At 45.2% G+C, this 19,060-nt stretch overlaps 1 protein-coding gene across 1 annotated transcript; it reads right to left on the bottom strand.

The window, feature by feature from the left end:
• Positions 1-9,280: 9,280 nt before the first annotated feature.
• LOC148505901 (extracellular calcium-sensing receptor-like) lies at positions 9,281-16,840 on the bottom strand. The gene is made up of 6 exons (XM_088447619.1): positions 16,769-16,840; positions 16,396-16,687; positions 15,366-16,187; positions 12,274-12,501; positions 12,073-12,196; positions 9,281-10,305 (listed from the first exon to the last, which is right to left on the bottom strand). The coding sequence occupies exons 1-6, from the start codon at positions 16,798-16,800 to the stop codon at positions 9,377-9,379; spliced, it is 2,427 nt and encodes an 808-aa protein (XP_088303745.1). The 5' UTR covers positions 16,801-16,840; the 3' UTR covers positions 9,281-9,376.
• Positions 16,841-19,060: the final 2,220 nt, after the last annotated feature.

The following is a 19,060-nucleotide window of genomic DNA, read 5'->3' as shown; positions in this document are numbered from 1 at the left end:
CGCTGTTACATGGTCCAGAGTCCCCTGGCAGGGGGCTCCCTGGGGACCGGCTGCAGCGTGGAGCCAGGTAAGAACCTGCGCTTCCACTACCCCCCTGGGACAGTGGACCGCAGCAGAGCGGTAGCGCTGCGGCATCCCAGGGGTTAAATGCATGCCAGGGGAGCGCGCCATCCCTGTCTCACAGCCGGCGCCTCCCCCGCTGCACACAGCCCTCTCTGCACACTGCCGACTGGCCCTGTGGCAGCGCTCCTCCCCCAGGCCAGCCTCCTCTCTGCTCCTCGGCGGCCATCTTCCTGAATGCATGGTGAACGCTGCTGGATGCCTGGAAGGAAGCCTCTTGGTCTGGGTCCCCCCGCATACCTCTCCTCCGCTTGTGGTTAGGTCTGTGTATGCAGCACTGTGTCCTACCAGACCCTGTGTCTGCGTAGTTGAGTGATCAGTGCTGGTTAGTGCAGGAATTGATTTTCTTTGCATTGTATGTGACTGTGCTAGCGCTGCTGCCTGTATCTTCTATTCTGACTGCCAGCTTTATTACTGTCCCTGTTCTTTCTGCTAAGCCCTTGCAGTGCGGTGCTGCAGGGTGGTCTCTCACCTCTTTAAAATATAATTGGTGAGAGGGGTCACATACTTAGTACCATCATGTCTGAAAGTGATTTTCCTCTCCGGCTACAGTGTGCTACATGTAAAGTACCTTTAGCGGAGGGGGAGGGTAGCGCGGAGGGCCTCTGCCGGCAGTGTTTGTTGATGGCGCGGCCTATTATGGTTACAGCACCGGTACAGGAGCCGCCCTGGGCTTGTTTCACTCAGGCGCTTACAACCTTAGTGGGCCAGTTAGCTCCGCAGCCCGCGTTTACACAGATGAGTTTGTCCCAGCAGTCAGTGGTGTCGTCACCCATGCAGGGTTTCCCAAGACAATTGGTGGTACCCCGCAGTCTCCCTATTTCCCCTCTCCCGGTTTCTCAGGAGCCGGCATGGGTAACTCCCTGATGAGTTCGGTACAGCACTTGTCGGATGAGTTGCAGGGGGAGACTGTGATGCGGCCACATAAATGGCAGGTGGCATCTCTGTCGGCTCCTTATGAGGATGACGAAGGGACGTCTGATGATGGGGAGATTCTGGATCCTTACGATCAGGAACCTCTCCATACTAAGGACGCTGATGCTAGGTCCAAGGTATATATTCCTGGACTTATTTGAGCAGTCCGCACAGCCTTGGTGATTGAGGACAAAGTTCCCCCAGCTGCTAAATCCAAGTATGCCTTTTTTAAGGATGTGAAGGGTGACGCCACAGTCTTTCCTCTTTCGGGCCAGTTAATGGACCATTTAGAGGAGGCGTGGAAACAGCCTGGCAAGCGATACCAGCCGCAGAGGTGCCTGGCAGTGGCTTATCTGTTCGCGGATAATTATTTTGCTAAGTGGGAATCCCCTCCACAGGTGGATTCTCATGTGACACGTCTTGTCCGTAGTGCCACATTGCCAATGCCTTCCATGTCCTCCCTTAAGGATGCTACGGACCGCATGGTGGAGATCTGCCTGAAGTCCGCTTATTCCCTTGCGGGGGTGGCAGCGCGGCCGGCTATGGCCATTTGCTGGGTTGCCAGAGCGATGGAGCGCTGGGCGGATTCATTGGAGGCGTCCTTTGATTCCGACTGTCCGGCCGAACAAACGGAGTTGATTGGTAATCTCCGTGATTCGGCCACTTATATCAACGAGGTGGCCTTAGACATTAGTACACTGGTGTCTCGAATTTTTTCAGCAGCGGTGGCTGCTCGTCGCACCTTGTGGTTGCGATCCTGGAAGGCGGACGCTGACTCCAAAAAGGGTTTGGAGGCGTTGCCCTTTAACGGAGAAGTTCTCTTTGGTCCAGATCTGAACAAGATTGTGGCCACGCTGGCGGCAGCCAAATCGGCATGTCTCCAGTCGGCCGCGGCTCCTTCTGGTTCAGGACCATCATCCTTTCGGTCTCATAGGGCCCAGGACAGGCCCAAACCACAGTCTTTTCCCCGACAGGCTGGTCCCAAAAAATCGGCCAAGCCCCGGAAGCAGGCATGGAGTACCAGACGTCCGGCCCCTAAGCCTGGTGACAAGCCTGCGGTCTGACGGTCCGGGCCTCCCATTGGGGGATCCCAAAGTGGGAGGCCGCCTGCTGCAGTTCGCCCGGTGTTGGTCGGTCACCACGACAGACACTTGGGTTCTCGAAGTGGTCTCCCATGGGTACGCCCTCTCGTTCCGGCACAGACCCCCGGCTCGATTCTTCACCACGGGTCTACCATCAGACCGGAACAAGGCCACGGAGCTGCGGAAGGTCTTGCAAACTATGCTCCAGGCTGGAGTTATAGTGCCTGTTCCATTCTCCCAGAGGGGCCAGGGTTTCTATTCCAATCTCTTTTTGGTGCAGAAACCCAATGGGTCATATCGTCCGATTCTCAACCTCAAGGCTCTCAACAAGTCTTTGCGGGTGCCAAAGTTTCGGATGGAGACCCTACGGTCCATCATTCTGGCGCTGGAACCTGGGGACTACATGGTGTCATTGGACATACAGGACGCTTACCTGCATGTCCCTATTCTTTTGCGCCATCAACAGTTCCTCAGGTTTGCAATCCGCAGCGACCATTTTCAGTTTCGAGGCATTACTTTTTGGCCTGGCAACAGCAGCGCGTGTGTTCACCAAGGTGATGGCGGTCATGGCGGCTTCTCTGCGGCTGCAGGGAGTCCGCATGTTGCCGTACTTGGACGACCTGTTATTAGTGGCAGGATCTCCAGAGCTCCTTCTACGCCACTTGGACCTGACCATTGCGCTGCTGCAATGGCACGGCTGGTTAATCAACTGGCAGAAGTCCACTCTAATCCCGTCTCAGCGGATTCTGCACCTCGGAGCCTTATTGGACTCGGGACAGCAAAGGATCTTTGTGACGGAAGAAAAGATCTCTGCTTTACAGTCGAGGGTGCACAGTTGTCTGCACAGCCGCCGGGTGTCTCTACACTCGGCGATGAGGTTACTGGGTTCCATGGTGTCGGTGTTCGACATGGTGGAATATGCCCAGTTTCACTCCAGACCTCTGCAGCACCTGATCCTGTCCAAGTGGAATGGGCTGCCTCAGTCTCTGAAGTCCTAGACGATAGTGCTCACCCCTGAGGTTCGCCTGTCCCTTGCCTGGTGGTTGCAGACGACCCATCTCAGCAAGGGACGTCCGTTCTGGGTACCAAATTGGGTCCTGTTGACAACGGACGCCAGTCTTCGGGGCTGGGGAGCAGTTTCGGGTCCACACTTGTTCCAGGGCAGGTGGACACCGGCAGAAGCGGCACTTCCAATCAATATCTTGGAACTCCGTGCGGTCTTCAATGCTCTCCAGCAGGCACATCGGGTTCTCCAGGGTCGTCCGGTGCTGGTCCAGTCGGACAACGCTACCACCGTGGCCTACATAAACAGGCAAGGAGGAACCCGAAGTCGGGCAGCTCTCGTAGAGGTGTCTTGGATCCTGGTATGAGCGGAGCGCAATCTTCCGGCCATATCAGCGGTCTTCATCCCGGGAGTGCTAAATTGGGAGGCGGACTTTCTAAGTCGCCAGGACGTTCAACCGGGGGAATGGTCCCTGCACCTGGACATTTTTCAACTGCTGGTGGACAGGTGGGGTCTTCCAGAGATCGACCTCATGGCATCCCGGCACAACAACAAGTAGCCGGTGTACGGGTCTCGCACAAGAGACGAAGAGGCGTCTCTGGTGGATGCTCTGTCCGTCCAGTGGACATTCCGGTTAGCATACCTGTTTCCTCCGGTTTCCCTTCTTCCACGGGTAATCCGGAAATTCAAACAGGAAGGAGGGACGCTCCTGTTGATAGCTCCCGCGTGGCCCAGACGGCACTGGTTCTCAGACCTTCAGGGTCTGTCCGTGGACAGTCCTCTGCGGTTGCCGCTATGACCGGACCTTCTATCACAGGGTCCTTGTCTTCACCCGGACCTGGCTCGGCTGTCTTTGATGGCGTGGCTGTTGAGACGGCCATGTTGAGGTCCAGGGGGTTTTCCAGCTCTGTGGTGCGTACCATGTTACGAGCTCGGAAACCGTCATCCGCGAGGATATACCATCGCGTGTGGCATACGTTCTTCCAATGGTGTCGACCGAGAGGATATGCACCGCGGGAGTTTCGTCTGTCTAGGATACTTGCCTTCCTACAAGCGGGACTAGATCATGGGCTTCGCCTTGCCTCTTTGAAGGTACAGGTTTCGGCTCTGTCTGTCTGGTTTCACCGTAGGATTGCTACAATCCTGGATGTGCGCACCTTTATGCAAGGTGTTCGCCGCATTCAGCCGCCCTTTGTTCCACCTATGGCGCCTTGGGATTTGGCTGTGGTCCTGAGGGCTCTCCAGGGACCGCCGTTTGAACCACTGGGCTCAGTGAATTTTAAATGGCTAACAGCTAAGACTGTTTTCCTTCTGGCCATAGCTTCGGCCAGACGTGTTTCTGATTTAGGGGCTCTCTCTTGTAGACCCCCTTTCTTGATTTTTCATGGGAACAGGGCAGTGCTCCGCACTCGGCCTGAATTTCTTCCCAAAGTTGTTTCCCAGTTTCATGTTAACGAGGAAATTGTTGTTCCGGCCTTTAACTCACCTGGTCTTTCAGTGGGTGAGGCTACTTTGGATGTTGTGCGGGCCTTAAGGACTTATGTTGACCGCACTTCTTCGTTTTGGAAGTCGGACGCCTTGTTTGTCCTCTATGGCTTCCGTAAAAAGGGTTGGCCTGCTTCAAAGCAAACTTTGGCAGCCTGGATCCGTATGGCTATTTCTGAAGCTTATCTTCATGAAAGTCTGCCGGTTCCTCCTTCTTTGAAGGCTCATTCCACTAGGTCTGTGGGTCCTTCGTGGGCAGCTCGACGTGGTGCCTCTGCAATCCAGATCTGCAAGGCTGCTACGTGGTCCTCTGTCCATACCTTCGTGAGGTATTACAGGTTTGTCACCTTCGCCTCTCAGGATGCTTTCTTCGGGCGGCGGATTCTCCTTTCAGCACAGGAGCGTCCCCACCCTTAAAGGATACTGCTTTGGGACATCCCCATGGTATCCTGTGGATACCCTATGGACCCTGAAGTAGAAAATATGAGATATGGTAAGAACTTACCCTTGTTATCTCTATTTCTACGAAGTCCATAGGGTTCCACAGGACTCCCGCCCTGTCGCACCTGTGCTGCAGATGGGCTTTGTTCTGGTCACCAGTTTTTCCATCTCCCTCTGGTGAGAGTGTGATTCTTGTGTGTATCCAGACCTTCTTTCTCTCTCTTCCTTCTCCTCCTCCGGCCTATGGCTTGGTAACTAACTGAGGTGCCTTGGCTCAGAGGCGGGGTATAGGAGGGGGACCCTAGTGCATCCTGGGAGGCTGAAAGCTTAACTCTATGGTGCCCGATGACTGACGTCACACCTATACCCCAAGGTATCCTGTGGAACCCTATGGACTTCGTAGAAATAGAGACAACAAGGGTAAGTTCTTACCATATCTCATATTTTTCTGATGCTTCAAGCCAAGCAATTGCCGCTGTTGCGTATCTTAAAACTGTGGATATTAGAGGTCAGTGTCATATTGGATTTGCCATGGGCAAAGCAAAGTAAGCACCACTTCCAGAGCATACCATACCCAGGCTAGAACTTTGTGCTGCAGTGCTAGCTGTAGAATTAGCTGAGCTCATTTCATCTGAGTTGCCAATTGAACTCTCGGGAGCAGAATTCTACACAGACAGTAAAGTAGTTTTAGGATACATCTGCAATGAGACAAGGCGATTCCATGTTTACGTCAGCAACCATGTGCTACTGATCAGGAGATCCACCAATCCAAAACAATGGCACTATGTATCTACTGCTCACAATCCTGCAGATCATGCTACAAGAGCCGTCTCAGCCAGTCTCCTTAAAGACACTTCATGGCTCAGAGGACCGGAGTTCTTGTACGAAACAGATAGGAACAATCCTGTAGGTGACACATTTGAGTTAGTAGACGCAGATTCAGATGTGGAAATCCGTCCACAAGTGACTACGATCCATACCATGATCTCACATTGACAACTTGAGCCACACAGACTCCAAAGATTCTCTACTTGGAAATCACTTCTTAGACGAATTACCTGCCTAAGTCATATAACCCATTCATTTAAACGTGCCACATCTCTAAGGGTGAATGAATGTAAAGGTTGGCATCACTGTCAAAATATTTACGCAACCAAAGAGCTAGAAATTTGCTCAAACATCGACACTAAAGGTGTAGAGAGATACCTCAGAGAGCAAAGTTGTACATGGACTTTCAACACGCCTCATTCTGATTGGCATAATACGCAGAATCCTTGATTCCATATTCCTACAAGTAGGTACTGCAAGACTTACTCACGAGAGTTTAACAACTTTCATGACTGAAGTCTCAGCTATCATCAATGCCAGACCTTTGACTTCAGTTTCTAATGACCCAGAAGATCCGCTTCTGCTTACTCCTGCTATTCTTCTTACTCAGAAGACTGGGACTATCTATGCTCCTTCCGGAGAGTTCACCAACAAAGACTTATTCAAACGACAATGGAGGCAAGTTCAAAATCTAGCAAACACCTTTTGGGACAGGTGGAAAAGACAATATATCTCTACCCTGCAGCCAAGGACCAAGTGGCAAGTTGCCAAACCCAACCTAAAACCTGGTGACATTGTGCTTGTCAGAGATTGTCAGTCACAACGTAATGAGTGACCTTTGAGTATTGTCACCAAAACGTTCCCGAGCAAGGACGGAAAAGTTCGTAAGGTCAAGGTCAAGATCTGCAAGCAAGGAGAGACTAAGTTGTTTCTCAGACCAGTGTCGGAACTGTTCTTATTACCTACTTAGAGTTTAAATTTGTGGTATGAGCGATACCAGACGGGGAGTGTCATGCCTTCAGCATAGGGTTTGTTATGTTACACTAATTCATATTAGCAGCCCCACCTAGTGGTAAGGACAGAAGCATCTTAAATCTTATCTATTTTGTCCTTCTTAACATTCCTTAGAAGTCTAGCAATGCATTCTGGGCTAAAGGAGCTGTAAGCAGCCATTTCCTTTTCTCACATGGTCCCAGACAGATATCATTTCATATGCTCAACCTGGTACAGCATCCGATGGTGAGTTCTAAGCTTCAACTGTGCCATCATACTGTAGATCTGATTAGCCAGTTATGCATGTTAGATGTACTATGTGACATTACAGCCTATACTTTGCATACTGTATATTTCATGCTGTTTGCATATTCCATGTTATGTATATGTTTGCCTTGCATTTCCATGTACATATAGTAATTGCCCTTTATTGTTTGTTTACAGTTTTACCACACATGCGCACACTTGTTTATACGCATCGATCTGTGAACACAAGTTCCTCTATTGAATAATAAACTCAGTGCCTAATTCAGACCCGCTCACGAGCGGGTCGATGTTGGCCAAGTGTGCATGCGCACGACGGAGGCAGCTCCGTCGTGCGCATGCACGAGACCCGAATATCGATGGCCAAGCCGTTGCTATGGGTCTCGCACCAAAGGGGGCATGCTGTCAATGGTGAGTGACAGCACGCCCCCTTTGGTGGGCGTGCCGGGGGCGTGGCTGCCCAGATGGAGGCGTTCCCATGGGAACGCCTACCATCTGGGGCCGGCCCCACTGACATCACAAGTGATGTCAGTGGGAGTGCTTTTGGCTCTGATAGAGCCAAAAGCACTCCAGGGCTTGCGGCAATGAGACCCTACCGCAAGGGTCTCGTCGGAAGCCCAATGGTCATGATGGTCTTGACCATCGCGACCATCTTTTTGGCCGCTCGCTATAGCTGTGGGTCGTCACCCACAGCTATGCGAGCGGCCAGGAGGGCGCTCTAAAAACTAAGAAGGACGGCCCTGATTCAGAGCGAGCGCTCTGTCAGAGCGTCCGGCTCTGAGTCAGGGCCTCAGTTCTTCAGATCACATCTGACTGGATTATTGGAAGATAGAGTATTGGTTATTCTGGCTGCTCCAAATTTGGCAGACACTTAGTGCGGGGCAATACAATCTTTTTCTACTGACACAAATTAGAACAGTTTCTGGATGGGATGTAGTTATGTGACCAGCGGCCACAAGGAATCCAGGAGGATGCGTGACCGAACGAGGTAAGTACGGGCCGCGCATCCTGTTAGCCATGTTTAGGTTTAGGGCTGTTAGCGGTGTTAGTGTTAGGTTTTGAGGGGGAGGTTGGTATTAGGCACCCCTAGAAGGGAGAGGTTGGGGTTAGGCACCCTCCCGAGAGTCTTGGGTTTAGGGAGCGGTAAAGGGGGTTAGGGATAAAGCTGCATACACACACAACGATTTTTTTTATGATTATCGTTAAACAATATCATTTAACGATAATCGTTTGAAAAAATCGTTCACTTTCTGAGTCAAGCGATGAACGATTATCGTTCATGCGTGTTCACGTTTGGTTTTTGTAGTTCAGTCAGACTTGTCAACTCAATGATTTTCAGTAAGGGAATATGCAAAAATCGTTTGTAGTTCAAAAAAAATCGTTCATTGCACTTTAAAAAATCTGACAGATAATCTGACAGAAAATCGTTCATGAAATCGTTCATGAAATCGTTGGTAACAAAATCGTTGTGTGTGTATGCACCTTTAGGGTTAGGCACCCCCTGGGCGGAGGTTATGGTTAGGGAGTAGGGGGGAGGTTAGGGTTTGGCACCACTAAGGGAGGGTTAGGGGGGGAAAGGAGAGGTTAGGGTACTTACCTGCCTCTGTCAGGATCTCCATCCTGTCTGGCATTTCAATCCCATTCCTTTCTAGATATATGGCACACTACTGTATGGACCTGAGAGAGATATGTACGTACATATCCAATGGTGTTGCCCCTGTTTCTTGGAAGTGTCAGGACACGGTCTACATCGTAGGATACAGATTTCCAGGCCTTGCAAGCGGCCAGGAGCCGGCCAGGCTGAGTAAGCTTCAATCCTGGACAATGACAACCCTAACTTTGTAAGCTAATGAAAAATAAAAAAACACTAAGTGTCGGTATCTTAACCCTGTTGGGATCCAGGTGTCGAAATTCTGACTGTCTGGATCCCGACTGTCGGGATTACATCATACCGATTCCCATTTAACTATCCTTTGTGGAGCTTTGTGTGATGTTTGGCATATCGTGGAAAGCTGTACAAAGGAGGACACATCAGTACATGACGATGATCAAGACTTGAAAAGCCACGAATACAACATTTGCTTGTTAATCGTTTTATTCTGAAAACATTGGAAAAAAACAATCAAAACCAAATTAGACATTTATTTTTACAAGGGGGAAAAGAATATGCAGTACCTACATTTATTTGAATAGAATGAATCTTTAACTTCCAATTCAGATGCAAAGTTTCATTGATGAAAGTCATCTAGGATTGTGATCCTCTGTGTCCGGCATTCATTTTTCCCATTTTCAGATAGTCCCTGGAGTTCATGTCAGGTCTGAACACGATGATGAAACATTTAGGAAGGAACATACAGATCACCAGACCCCAGCTCGAGGCCAATATTGCAAATATTTCCATGGCCACAGTGTATTTTCCCTGAGCACTAAGAGAGGCTGGTATAAAGGAGACCCAGACACTGAGGAAGGCCAACATGCTGAAAGTGATGAATTGGGCCTCATTGAAGCTGTTGGGGAGTCTACGACCTAGATAGGCTACAATAAAACTGATGGTTGCTAGGAAACCAAGATACCCAAGCATCGACCAGAAAGCAGTTGGTGAGTTCTCGTTACACTCAACTATAATAACTCCTGGCTGTGTTTGAATATTGTTTACTGGATATGGGGGAGCAAAAGAAATCCACAATATGCATAAGATGGACTGTATGAGAGAGCAGAAAGATACTATCATGTAGGACACTTGAGGACTTGTCCATTTCCTCAAACTGCTGCCTGGCTTGGTGGCCATGAAAGCACAAACCACCATAATAGTTTTAGCCAAAATGCAGGAAACACACAGGGCAAAGACCATGCCAAAGGCAGCCTGTCTCACGAGGCACTTCTCGGGCTGTGGATAACCAATAAATCCTAAGGAGCATAGGAAGCACAGAGAAAGAGACACTAGCAGAAGGCAACTCAGGTTAAAGTTGTTAGCGCGCACGATGGGAGTGTTTTTCTTACTAAAGAAAAGCCACAGAATAGAAGCTGGGATGATGGCAGAGATTACACTGGCAGACACCAACGTGGCTCCCAATAAGTCTTCATAGGAGAGGAATTCTGTCGTCTTTGGTATGCATCTGTCTTTCTGAGGATTTGGCCACATGTTCCATGGACACTTTAGACAATCATCTGAGTCTACAAAACAGAGCATCAACCATTGTAAACATCAAAATGCATTATCATCTCCACCATCACTGCTTACCATACCCCCACATTGCCCCAATATCTCATGCTATCGCTTAATTATCTAATTGATGTCACTATAACCCACAGTCCCAACTCTTTTCTCTGTATCCTCTTTCATTATCTTCAGTGTGTGATATCTCTATAATCTCACTGATACTGTATGGTTTCAGCATATCCTCATCTACTGCCAGACCTGCTGTCCTCAATTCTCAATTTACAAAGCTCAGCTGTGACAATTAGAAGGTAACTCTAACTTTGTCACATGTTCTCTACTTTTCTGGAACCCTGAACCTGTGATTCTGGCAATGCTTCTGCTGCTGTCCCTTTTCATTGTAATCATAGACAAAATGACCTAAGTATCATTGAGTCTCTTCATTGCACATACTAAGTCCCCCAACTGCCACCATTTCTCTCTCTTCATCCTTTGAAGTTCACTTCATTCATCTTTTTTCGACTGTATCTTTCTGTATGTATTACACTTGCCTTCGGGCAATACCTCATGCTTCTTTGACATTTGTTTATTTTACATAGGTTCCATACTTCCTTCTTCTGGTACTCTTTCTATATGCTTAGCAACTTTAACATTTGTATTATAATCCCATCTCCACTCTATCATCCAAGTTCCTCTTACTATGCTTTGATCTCACTCTACTATTTTGACAGTGTATTCTCTCATCTCATTTTAACTCTAGGGGGTAAATTTACTAAAGTGAGAGTTTTTAGAAGTGAGTTTTAAAAGTGATGTTGCCCATAGCAACCAATCAGATTCTAGCTATTATCTTCTAAAAGGTGCTAGTTAAATGTTAAGTAGAATCTGATTGGTTGCTATGGGCAACATCACTTTTGAAACTCACTTCTAAAAACTCTCACTTTAGTACATTTACCCCTATAACTCTTATTATCCACCGAGGTCACATTGTCCACTATCATATACTGTCTTCTAATAACAAGCTCATATAGAAACCTGCCAAATATAGACATACCGGCACTGATATAATTGTCTGAATATGAGATCACTCTTAAGGGTCTATTTACTAAGCAGTGTTAGGAGACAGAGTGAAAAGTGATAAGGTGCCAGCCAATCAGCTCCCAGCTCCCAACTGTCATTTTTCAAACACAGCCTGTGAGATGGCAGTTAGGAGCTGATTGGCTGGCACTTATCACTTTTCACTCTGTCTCCTAACACTGCTTAGTGAATAGACCCCTTAATCTGGCCCCCTTAGGAGAAAACACAAACAGCCCAGCCATGACATAAAGACAACTCTGAACTCTTGTACTGTAGAGGGTGACTGGTGCATTTCACAATATTACCCAAATTGTATTGATTACATATCTGAATTAATTACCAACCCTCTAAAATTTCTAACAAACCTACATTCTCTTGGTATACTCTCCTGAAAACCATAGCACACCTTCTCTATGTTTATCTTCTCCAGCCTTATTGGTCTTCTTCCTCATACAGTAAGTCCCTCACACACATGCCCACCGGTTTTTGGCAACACTGCCTTTTTTTTTTCATTTTTCTTACAACAGTCCCATCTCAACTTAACCCCTGGATTTGGTCTTAACTGTAAATCCGGCCCTTTCTTTTCATTTCTACCTGTGTGTAAATCTTCATATCTCATATTAATGTACTTTATGAATTCTGCATAATAACAGTGCCAGTAATAATGCCAGTCCCACTAACAGTGTATTGTGGCATTTGCATCTACTTACCTGTTTGATTGGAGATTTCACCTTGGGAGCACGGAACACACTGGTAGCAACAGGCAGGTTCTCCTCGTCTAACAACTCTTCTGAACCCCAAAGGACAACTCTGACTGCAAATGGATGATGGAACCTTTTTAAAGAGGCGAAACAAACAGTAAGACCTTGGCACAAAGGGAAGTGTTGAATCTTTAATATGGTATACTGTACCTGGTTATTTCCTGAAGGCCATTTTATGGCACTGCTATTGATAGTAAAGATGTTGCTCTCGGTGGCTGCTGTATCATAGCTTCCCACCTTAACATGGACCATGTTCCCGTCAGTTCCAAGCTGCCAGTTAACAATATCATACACTGCTGGGACATCTCCATTGTTATCGAAGAAGACCTCTCTTCCGTTGCTCAATTTCACATGGACATTCTGTATGTAATGCGTCAGCTGAGGAGGTAAAACCAGAAAAGCACACTTAAAGTGGACTGATTGTCTCCTGGATAATTGACAGCTATTTTGGCCAGGAGGCTATAATGCCGTGAAAGGAATAAAAAATATTGGCATTCGGCCATCTCCTTCAAGCAAAGAGCTCACCAATACTTTACTGAAATATGTATAGAAAGAGAGGGAACTGATAAGATTCGGAAAACAATTCCAGAACAACAGAACCTTGAATCATTTGCAACAAGGCAGAAAGTAGTGAGTACGGGCTTGCGACAGCAGGATCAGAAGCATTGACAGCCTAAGAAATACCTGAGTGCCATCCATCTATTTACTCTGAATATGCTGATCCATTTCCATCTATCTGGTATGGAGGTTATCCTCTTTGTTTTTATTTCTATTGTTTTATTATTCATGTTTGTGTGTTGCAGATACAGTACTACATTATGAGAAGATCTCTTCTCTTTATATACCCGAGTCTCTATTGGTTTGGAACACACGCAGGAAGTATAAGAAACTTTTATGTGCCTCTGCCAGTTTTATCCACTTAAGCTACAATGGGGGATATGTATCAACAGTTTTTTGCGTTTAAAAAAGTGATAACAATGGTTTTCGAGTGTTTTTCGCTAGAGAAAAGTTTCGAAGAAATGTATCAATGTTTTTCGCATATTTTTTCGAACTTTTTTTCGCCAAAATATGCTTTTCGTTTTTTTATGTTATCGTTATTTTTGTTGTAATTGAAATCAGTGAGAGCCTTATGTATCATCATTTTATCGCCTTATTTAAGTGAAAATTATCGTGTTTTTTTTCGACATACTTTGGCTGGAGATAATTGTATTCCAGCACCACTGATGTTGAAATAAGCTGTTAGTTATTGCTATTTACTGTAGATGAAACTTATGAAATTTAAATAATCAGTATTACTTGTAATCTATTTATTAATATATATATATATATATATATATATATATATACATTTTTTTTTTTTTTTTTCAATTTAAAAAAAAAATATAAGTGATAACTCAAAAATAGTTCTCTTTTTTATCCTTAAAATTACCATGTGCTATAAATGGGTCCACAAATAAGGTTCAAACAATCTAACAAGTACTACACATACCTGTCTTATAGAGGAATGGAGTTTATTTTATTATGGTGAGCTATGTGGGATATACATACACACATACACACACAAACACAATATATATAAAAGTAGAAGTTTTTGTAGGGAAAATCAGGAGAAACTAAAGGGGAGGGGAAATCTAGTATCAAGGGATTCCTTTATTTTGATGAACCACTAGAATTCCACTCGTCACTCACGCAGAACGCCACCTACCGTTCACTGCGCATGTCCAAAACTGAAACAGAGCATGCGCAGTTGTCATTTTTTTTATCGGACCATGAAAAAATAATTTATGCAGTTGTTTTCCCATTATCTAATTCGAAAACAAAAATGCGAAAATTATCACAATTCAGGGGGTTTATCACTTTTCAATTTTTGGTGAAAAAACATGATATATATGACGATAAAAAAATCAAAAAGATACACGATGTCTGGTGAAAAGAAACATGATCTTTTCACATTTTTGGATACATATGCCCCAATGTGAGTATCAATTGCAATGTATATATTATGCATGTTATATCTTTACTGGTGTACAGTGAAAGATACTGTGGTGATAGGGGTTCTCAATGTTTTTCGCATATTTTTTCGAACTTTTTTTCGCCAAAATATGCTTTTCATTTTTTTATGTTATCGTTATTTTTGTTGTAATTAAAATCAATGAGAGCCTTATGTATCATCATTTTATCGTTTTTTTAAGTGAAAATTATCGTGGTTTTTTTCAACATAGGGCAACATAACTATTGTGTCCCATCCCTGTGACACCATGTCCCTTTTTTTGGCCGAGGGGTTGGGGGGGGAGGTATGGGGGGGCATCAATGCACTTTCTGGCACAGGGCACCAAAATGTCTAGCTACGGCTCTGCATAGAACAAATGTTTTTCCCATTGCCGCCATTTTGTACTTATTTGTAAGGGCACATGGACTAACGAAATAAAAATGGTGGCAGCAGTATCTGTCCTGATGTGAGAGGCTGGGCAGATTAGAATGTTCCATGCTGGAGGCAAGCTAGGACAGCACTACCCCATCCTACTGCTCCCAAATGCAAACCTGAGATTTTGATTTATGGGACATGGTATCCCCAATAGCTTTTCAGGTAGATGTTAAACCAGCAACTAGTATACTAACATAGCGCGAGTCTCCGGTGGGCGTCGGAAGGTGATCCCGGCCGGCTGTCAACAATCAGGTAATTTCTTGTGTGTATAAATGTATGTATTGTGTCATTTGCTCAGTTTCCCTGACGACGGACTAACCTCCGAAACGTAGGACATTAAAGGCATTTTAAATTTCAACTAAACCAAGTCTCCTAGTGCCGCCGAAATGTTTGCTGTGTGTATATATATATATATACATATATATATAATTATCAATTTCTTAAAGACAGCCTCAATACATCCTTGCTCATATATATATTTTTTTAATGGGGCTTTTATAAAGAAGAATTTTGTGATGAACAGGTTAAACGTTGAACTTAAAGAAAGTATATTACTGGTAAGAGAAATTATGAAGTATTTTTACTTGAAGTGGAAAGATCATTTAAGCATTTATTGGATAAATGTAGGTTTTACCTGAGAAAATGCTAATTAAAAAATTCCATTAGATGTAAAAAATGTTCCCATGAGTTTAACTTCTCAGTGCCTCCATTTGTTTTGTTAAATGGATTTTTCGTCTTCACCATTTTCAATACATTTTACCGACACACGCAGTACATGCTTTTATTGTGTAATTGTATGTTTATAAAAGACTCCTACCTGCCATGGTTTGAACTTATAAACATCAGCGCAGCCTCCATTTTTAAATGGCCCCCTTCCTTCCTTGCACATATGAAGATCATGTAAAGATTTAGCTATGACCTGAATTGACGTGTAGATATTGTAAGAGCTTCTTAAATTGGAGACATCTGTATAGACGTTATCCACACTCTTTAGGTCCTCCTTTCCGGTACACAAGTCTGTATCATTGTCATAAGAGCCCAACTGGTTAATAAACTTGCATCTAAATGTTTCTTCCCAAAATATTTTTATCACAGTATGTGCTACTTCACTGAAAGGATTGACACTGCCAAGATAATCTTTAAATCCAGGTATTGTGGAGCTGTGGAAAGCAAACCCAATTGAACCTGAGAGTAGAGAAGAATATTTGTGAGCTAACAGAACGGTGGAGATGGACCAAGCTTCACTGGCCACAAAAATCTTGCCGTGAAGATTCTGTTTTAGCATCTCGTTGAGAAGTTGAGCCAGATACACGCCTGTGGAAAACAGGACCACAGCCTTAGCAGTTGATTGTTTAATTATCCTAGTGATGTGTGGGGCATTTCTATCATCATGATCAAGCAGTAGGAATTCTGTGAAGGCAACACAGGCTCCAGCCCTGAGAATCTCCTGCTTGATGACTTGAGTTCCTTGTTGTCCGTATTCATTTCCTATACCAACCAAACCGACCCAGGTCCATCCAAAATGCAACACCAGCTGAGCAAGGCCCTTTGACTGGAAAGCATCACTGGGCACCGTCCTAAAGAAGGATGGGAACTGAGTCCGGTCACTTAGTAGGGCACTGGTGGAGAAATGACTGATCTGTAAATAAAGTATAATGTATGAGAATTCATAAAATAATATTAGAGAGTGTGTAACATCCTACAGGAAAAACAGTACATACAGTAACACATATTTTGATTGAATGGCATTCCAAAATGATTTACTAAAAATTAAAAACATCTAAGAAATTAAACTAACATTATTATACGTCAGCACCACGGAGAGCTCACAAAAAAATGTACAATACCTGGGGAAATCGATATATTCCCAACACATGGGCCATCAGGATCGAGTAAGTGGACATCGAATGACCAAGGACTGCAGCAAGTGGTGGGTTTTCTCTACAACAGTAATTGGGGATTGCTTGATTCTGGCCAGTGACCATCCACAACGTTCCCTCCACCTCCTTGCTTAGTACAGAGCAAGAGTCTATTGCATGGTAGCCCAAGGTGATATTAGGGAGAATATCAGGATTACTATTAATTTCATCTAAAGCAAATCTCACAGCCTGATACTGCTGGAAGCTTTGTAAGAAAAACCTGCAGAATGAGAAACAGACTAAGTATAAACTGTGCACTAATATCAGATATTTTACCATATAAGAGGTAAAGACATCTTACGTGATACAAGTTACCAGTGGAGGGACGTCCATGAATGTTAGCTTTGGGGGCACCCTGTCTGTATGGAAGGGGATAATTGCTCCTATTAAGATATCTCCATTCTCAAATATCCCAGAGAGTTTAGAGAAACTCAGTTGACAACTCAGGTCGCGGCCATGGACATCTGGAATGTGATAGGATAGAATGAGGCACCACAGACACCTGTACAAGTGGGTCCATATCCTGTGGCCACAGAGAAGAAAATGGGTCACTGTATGGTATGAAAATATCAATTTGCACCTTTCTACTTTGTGCATTACAAGGTGCAGGCTACTTTTTTGTCCTTAGAACTGCCTACGGAACTAGGGCAAGCATCTGTAGTACTTTGTGGGTCCACATAAATATGTGCATGTGGGAAGAATGCAAAAATGTGTGTTACCCCGTTAGGTGGTGTCATAATGTTTTGTTGTGTTCTTGTACCTTACCGAGTATGAACGGACCCTCATTCAGTGATTTGGTTCTCTTTTTGTTCTTAGTAGGGCAGTAAGTAGGATTACTCCAAACACAATAGATTATACCCAATACAAGAGATTCTTTATCCAAAGAAACTGCTTCTCAATTTTGGTTAGGGGAGAAAAGACACATAAATAGCTTTTCCTCGTTACATAAGTTTCAATAATAAACATTTAAAGGTATAAGGTAAAAACACAAGAGAAATAACAATTTATTTTGCAGGTAATCCTGGGCCTGAGTTATTTCACAGTACTTAACTCATACACAGTGGCGTCACAAGAGGGGTGCGGTCCGCACCTGGGTCTCACCCTCCGCGGGGTGACACCAATGTGCAGCACTCGCATCCTGATACTGAGGGAGTCGGCCGGCACTGCACATAGGGACCTCCTGCACCCCCCCTCCCCCCCAAGTAATAGGCATGGGGGTTCGGGCAGTGTGACCAAGCCCCTTCCTGCATGGCCATGCCCCTTCCCGCATGGCCATGCCTGCATGGTCATGCCCATGCCCTTGTGGTCACACCCCCTTTTCGCTGGCACCGGGTGACACCACGGGTAGGGACGCCACTGCTCGTATACCAACATTATATTTTTTTTAAGAGCTGATACTTTTGCAAACTCTTATATGCACGTACTGCAATGCTAAAATATACACAAAATAACTCCACTAAGTTATAAGTATATCACTATATTGTTCTTCTTAAGGGAGCTTATACCCGCTGGCCATAAATTATTTTGTCAGTGCACTTAGAATTGCCTTATTGCTTCTCAGAACCGGATCTATAATAACTTGGTCCCTACCGCCCTATTATAGTCTGAAGGTGGGTAATGCTGATGGTGGTGAGGTAACTGTCACTGATAGTTGCAGCTAGACAGGATAGTGTAACTAACGCACCCCAACATCAAGGAATTTGCTTCAGTTTCTATAAATCTGTCTATAGCTTGAGGGGGAACTAGGTCCTTCCACTATACTGGGGAAATTAGATTGAGTGTCTATATAGTTAGAGCAATGGAGGTTGACCGAGCCACATCTATAGTTAATAACAAGAGCAATTTCTTACATCCTATCCTGGAGACATCAGCTCCTCACTACATGTAACAGTTAATTGCAGGTGCTATAACTGAGACTCCCAAGTATGTATAGAGGTCTGTGCGTGAGGTGTACCTCAGAGAGTTTAGTGAATGGTCTCTAGCTGATAACTGGGGTTCCCATGTATGTATAGAGGTCTGTGCATGAGGTGTACCACACAGAGGTTAGAGAATGGTCTGTATTTGATAACTGAGGCTCCCATGGATGTATAAAGGTCAGTGCATGACGTGTACCTTAGAGAGGTTAGAGCATGGTCTGTAGCTGATAACTGCTGCTCCCATGTATGTATAGATGTCTGTGCATGAGGTGTACGTCAGAGAGGTTAGAGCATGGTCTTTAGCTGATAACTGAGGCTCCCATGTATGTATAGATGTCTGTGCATGAGGTGTACCTCATAGAGGTTAGAGCATGGTCTGTAGCTGATAACTGAGGCTCCCATGTATGTATAAAGGTCCGTGCATGATGTGTACCTTAGAAAGGTTAGAGCATGGTTTGTAGCTGATAACTAAGACTCCCATGTATGTATAGATGTCTGTGCGTGAGGTGTACCTTAGAGAGGTTAGAACATGGTTTGTAGCTGATAACTAAGACTCCCATGTATGTATAAAGGTCCGTGCATGATGTGTACCTTAGAGAGGTTAGAGCATGGTTTGTAGCTGATAACTGAGGCTCCCATGTATGTATAGATGTCTGTGCATGAGGTGTACCTCATAG

The sequence above is a fragment of the Taudactylus pleione genome, unplaced genomic scaffold (genome assembly GCF_031769625.1).
Source record: "Taudactylus pleione unplaced genomic scaffold, aTauple2 ptg000435l, whole genome shotgun sequence".
Taxonomy (NCBI): domain Eukaryota; kingdom Metazoa; phylum Chordata; class Amphibia; order Anura; family Myobatrachidae; genus Taudactylus; species Taudactylus pleione.
The sequence above is the reverse complement of the archived record's forward strand: the minus strand, read 5'-3'. Positions and strand labels throughout refer to the sequence as shown.

Coding starts and splice junctions, on each gene's coding strand:
- LOC148505901 (XM_088447619.1), bottom strand. CDS start 16,800: ATGGACGTCCCTCCACTGGTAACTTGTATCAC. Junction 12,502..15,365: donor ATAAGTTCAAACCATGGCAG/GTAGGAGTCTTT, acceptor TTACCTCCTCAG/CTGACGCATTACATACAGAA. Junction 10,306..12,072: donor TGAAATCTCCAATCAAACAG/GTAAGTAGATGC, acceptor TCTGTTTTGTAG/ACTCAGATGATTGTCTAAAG.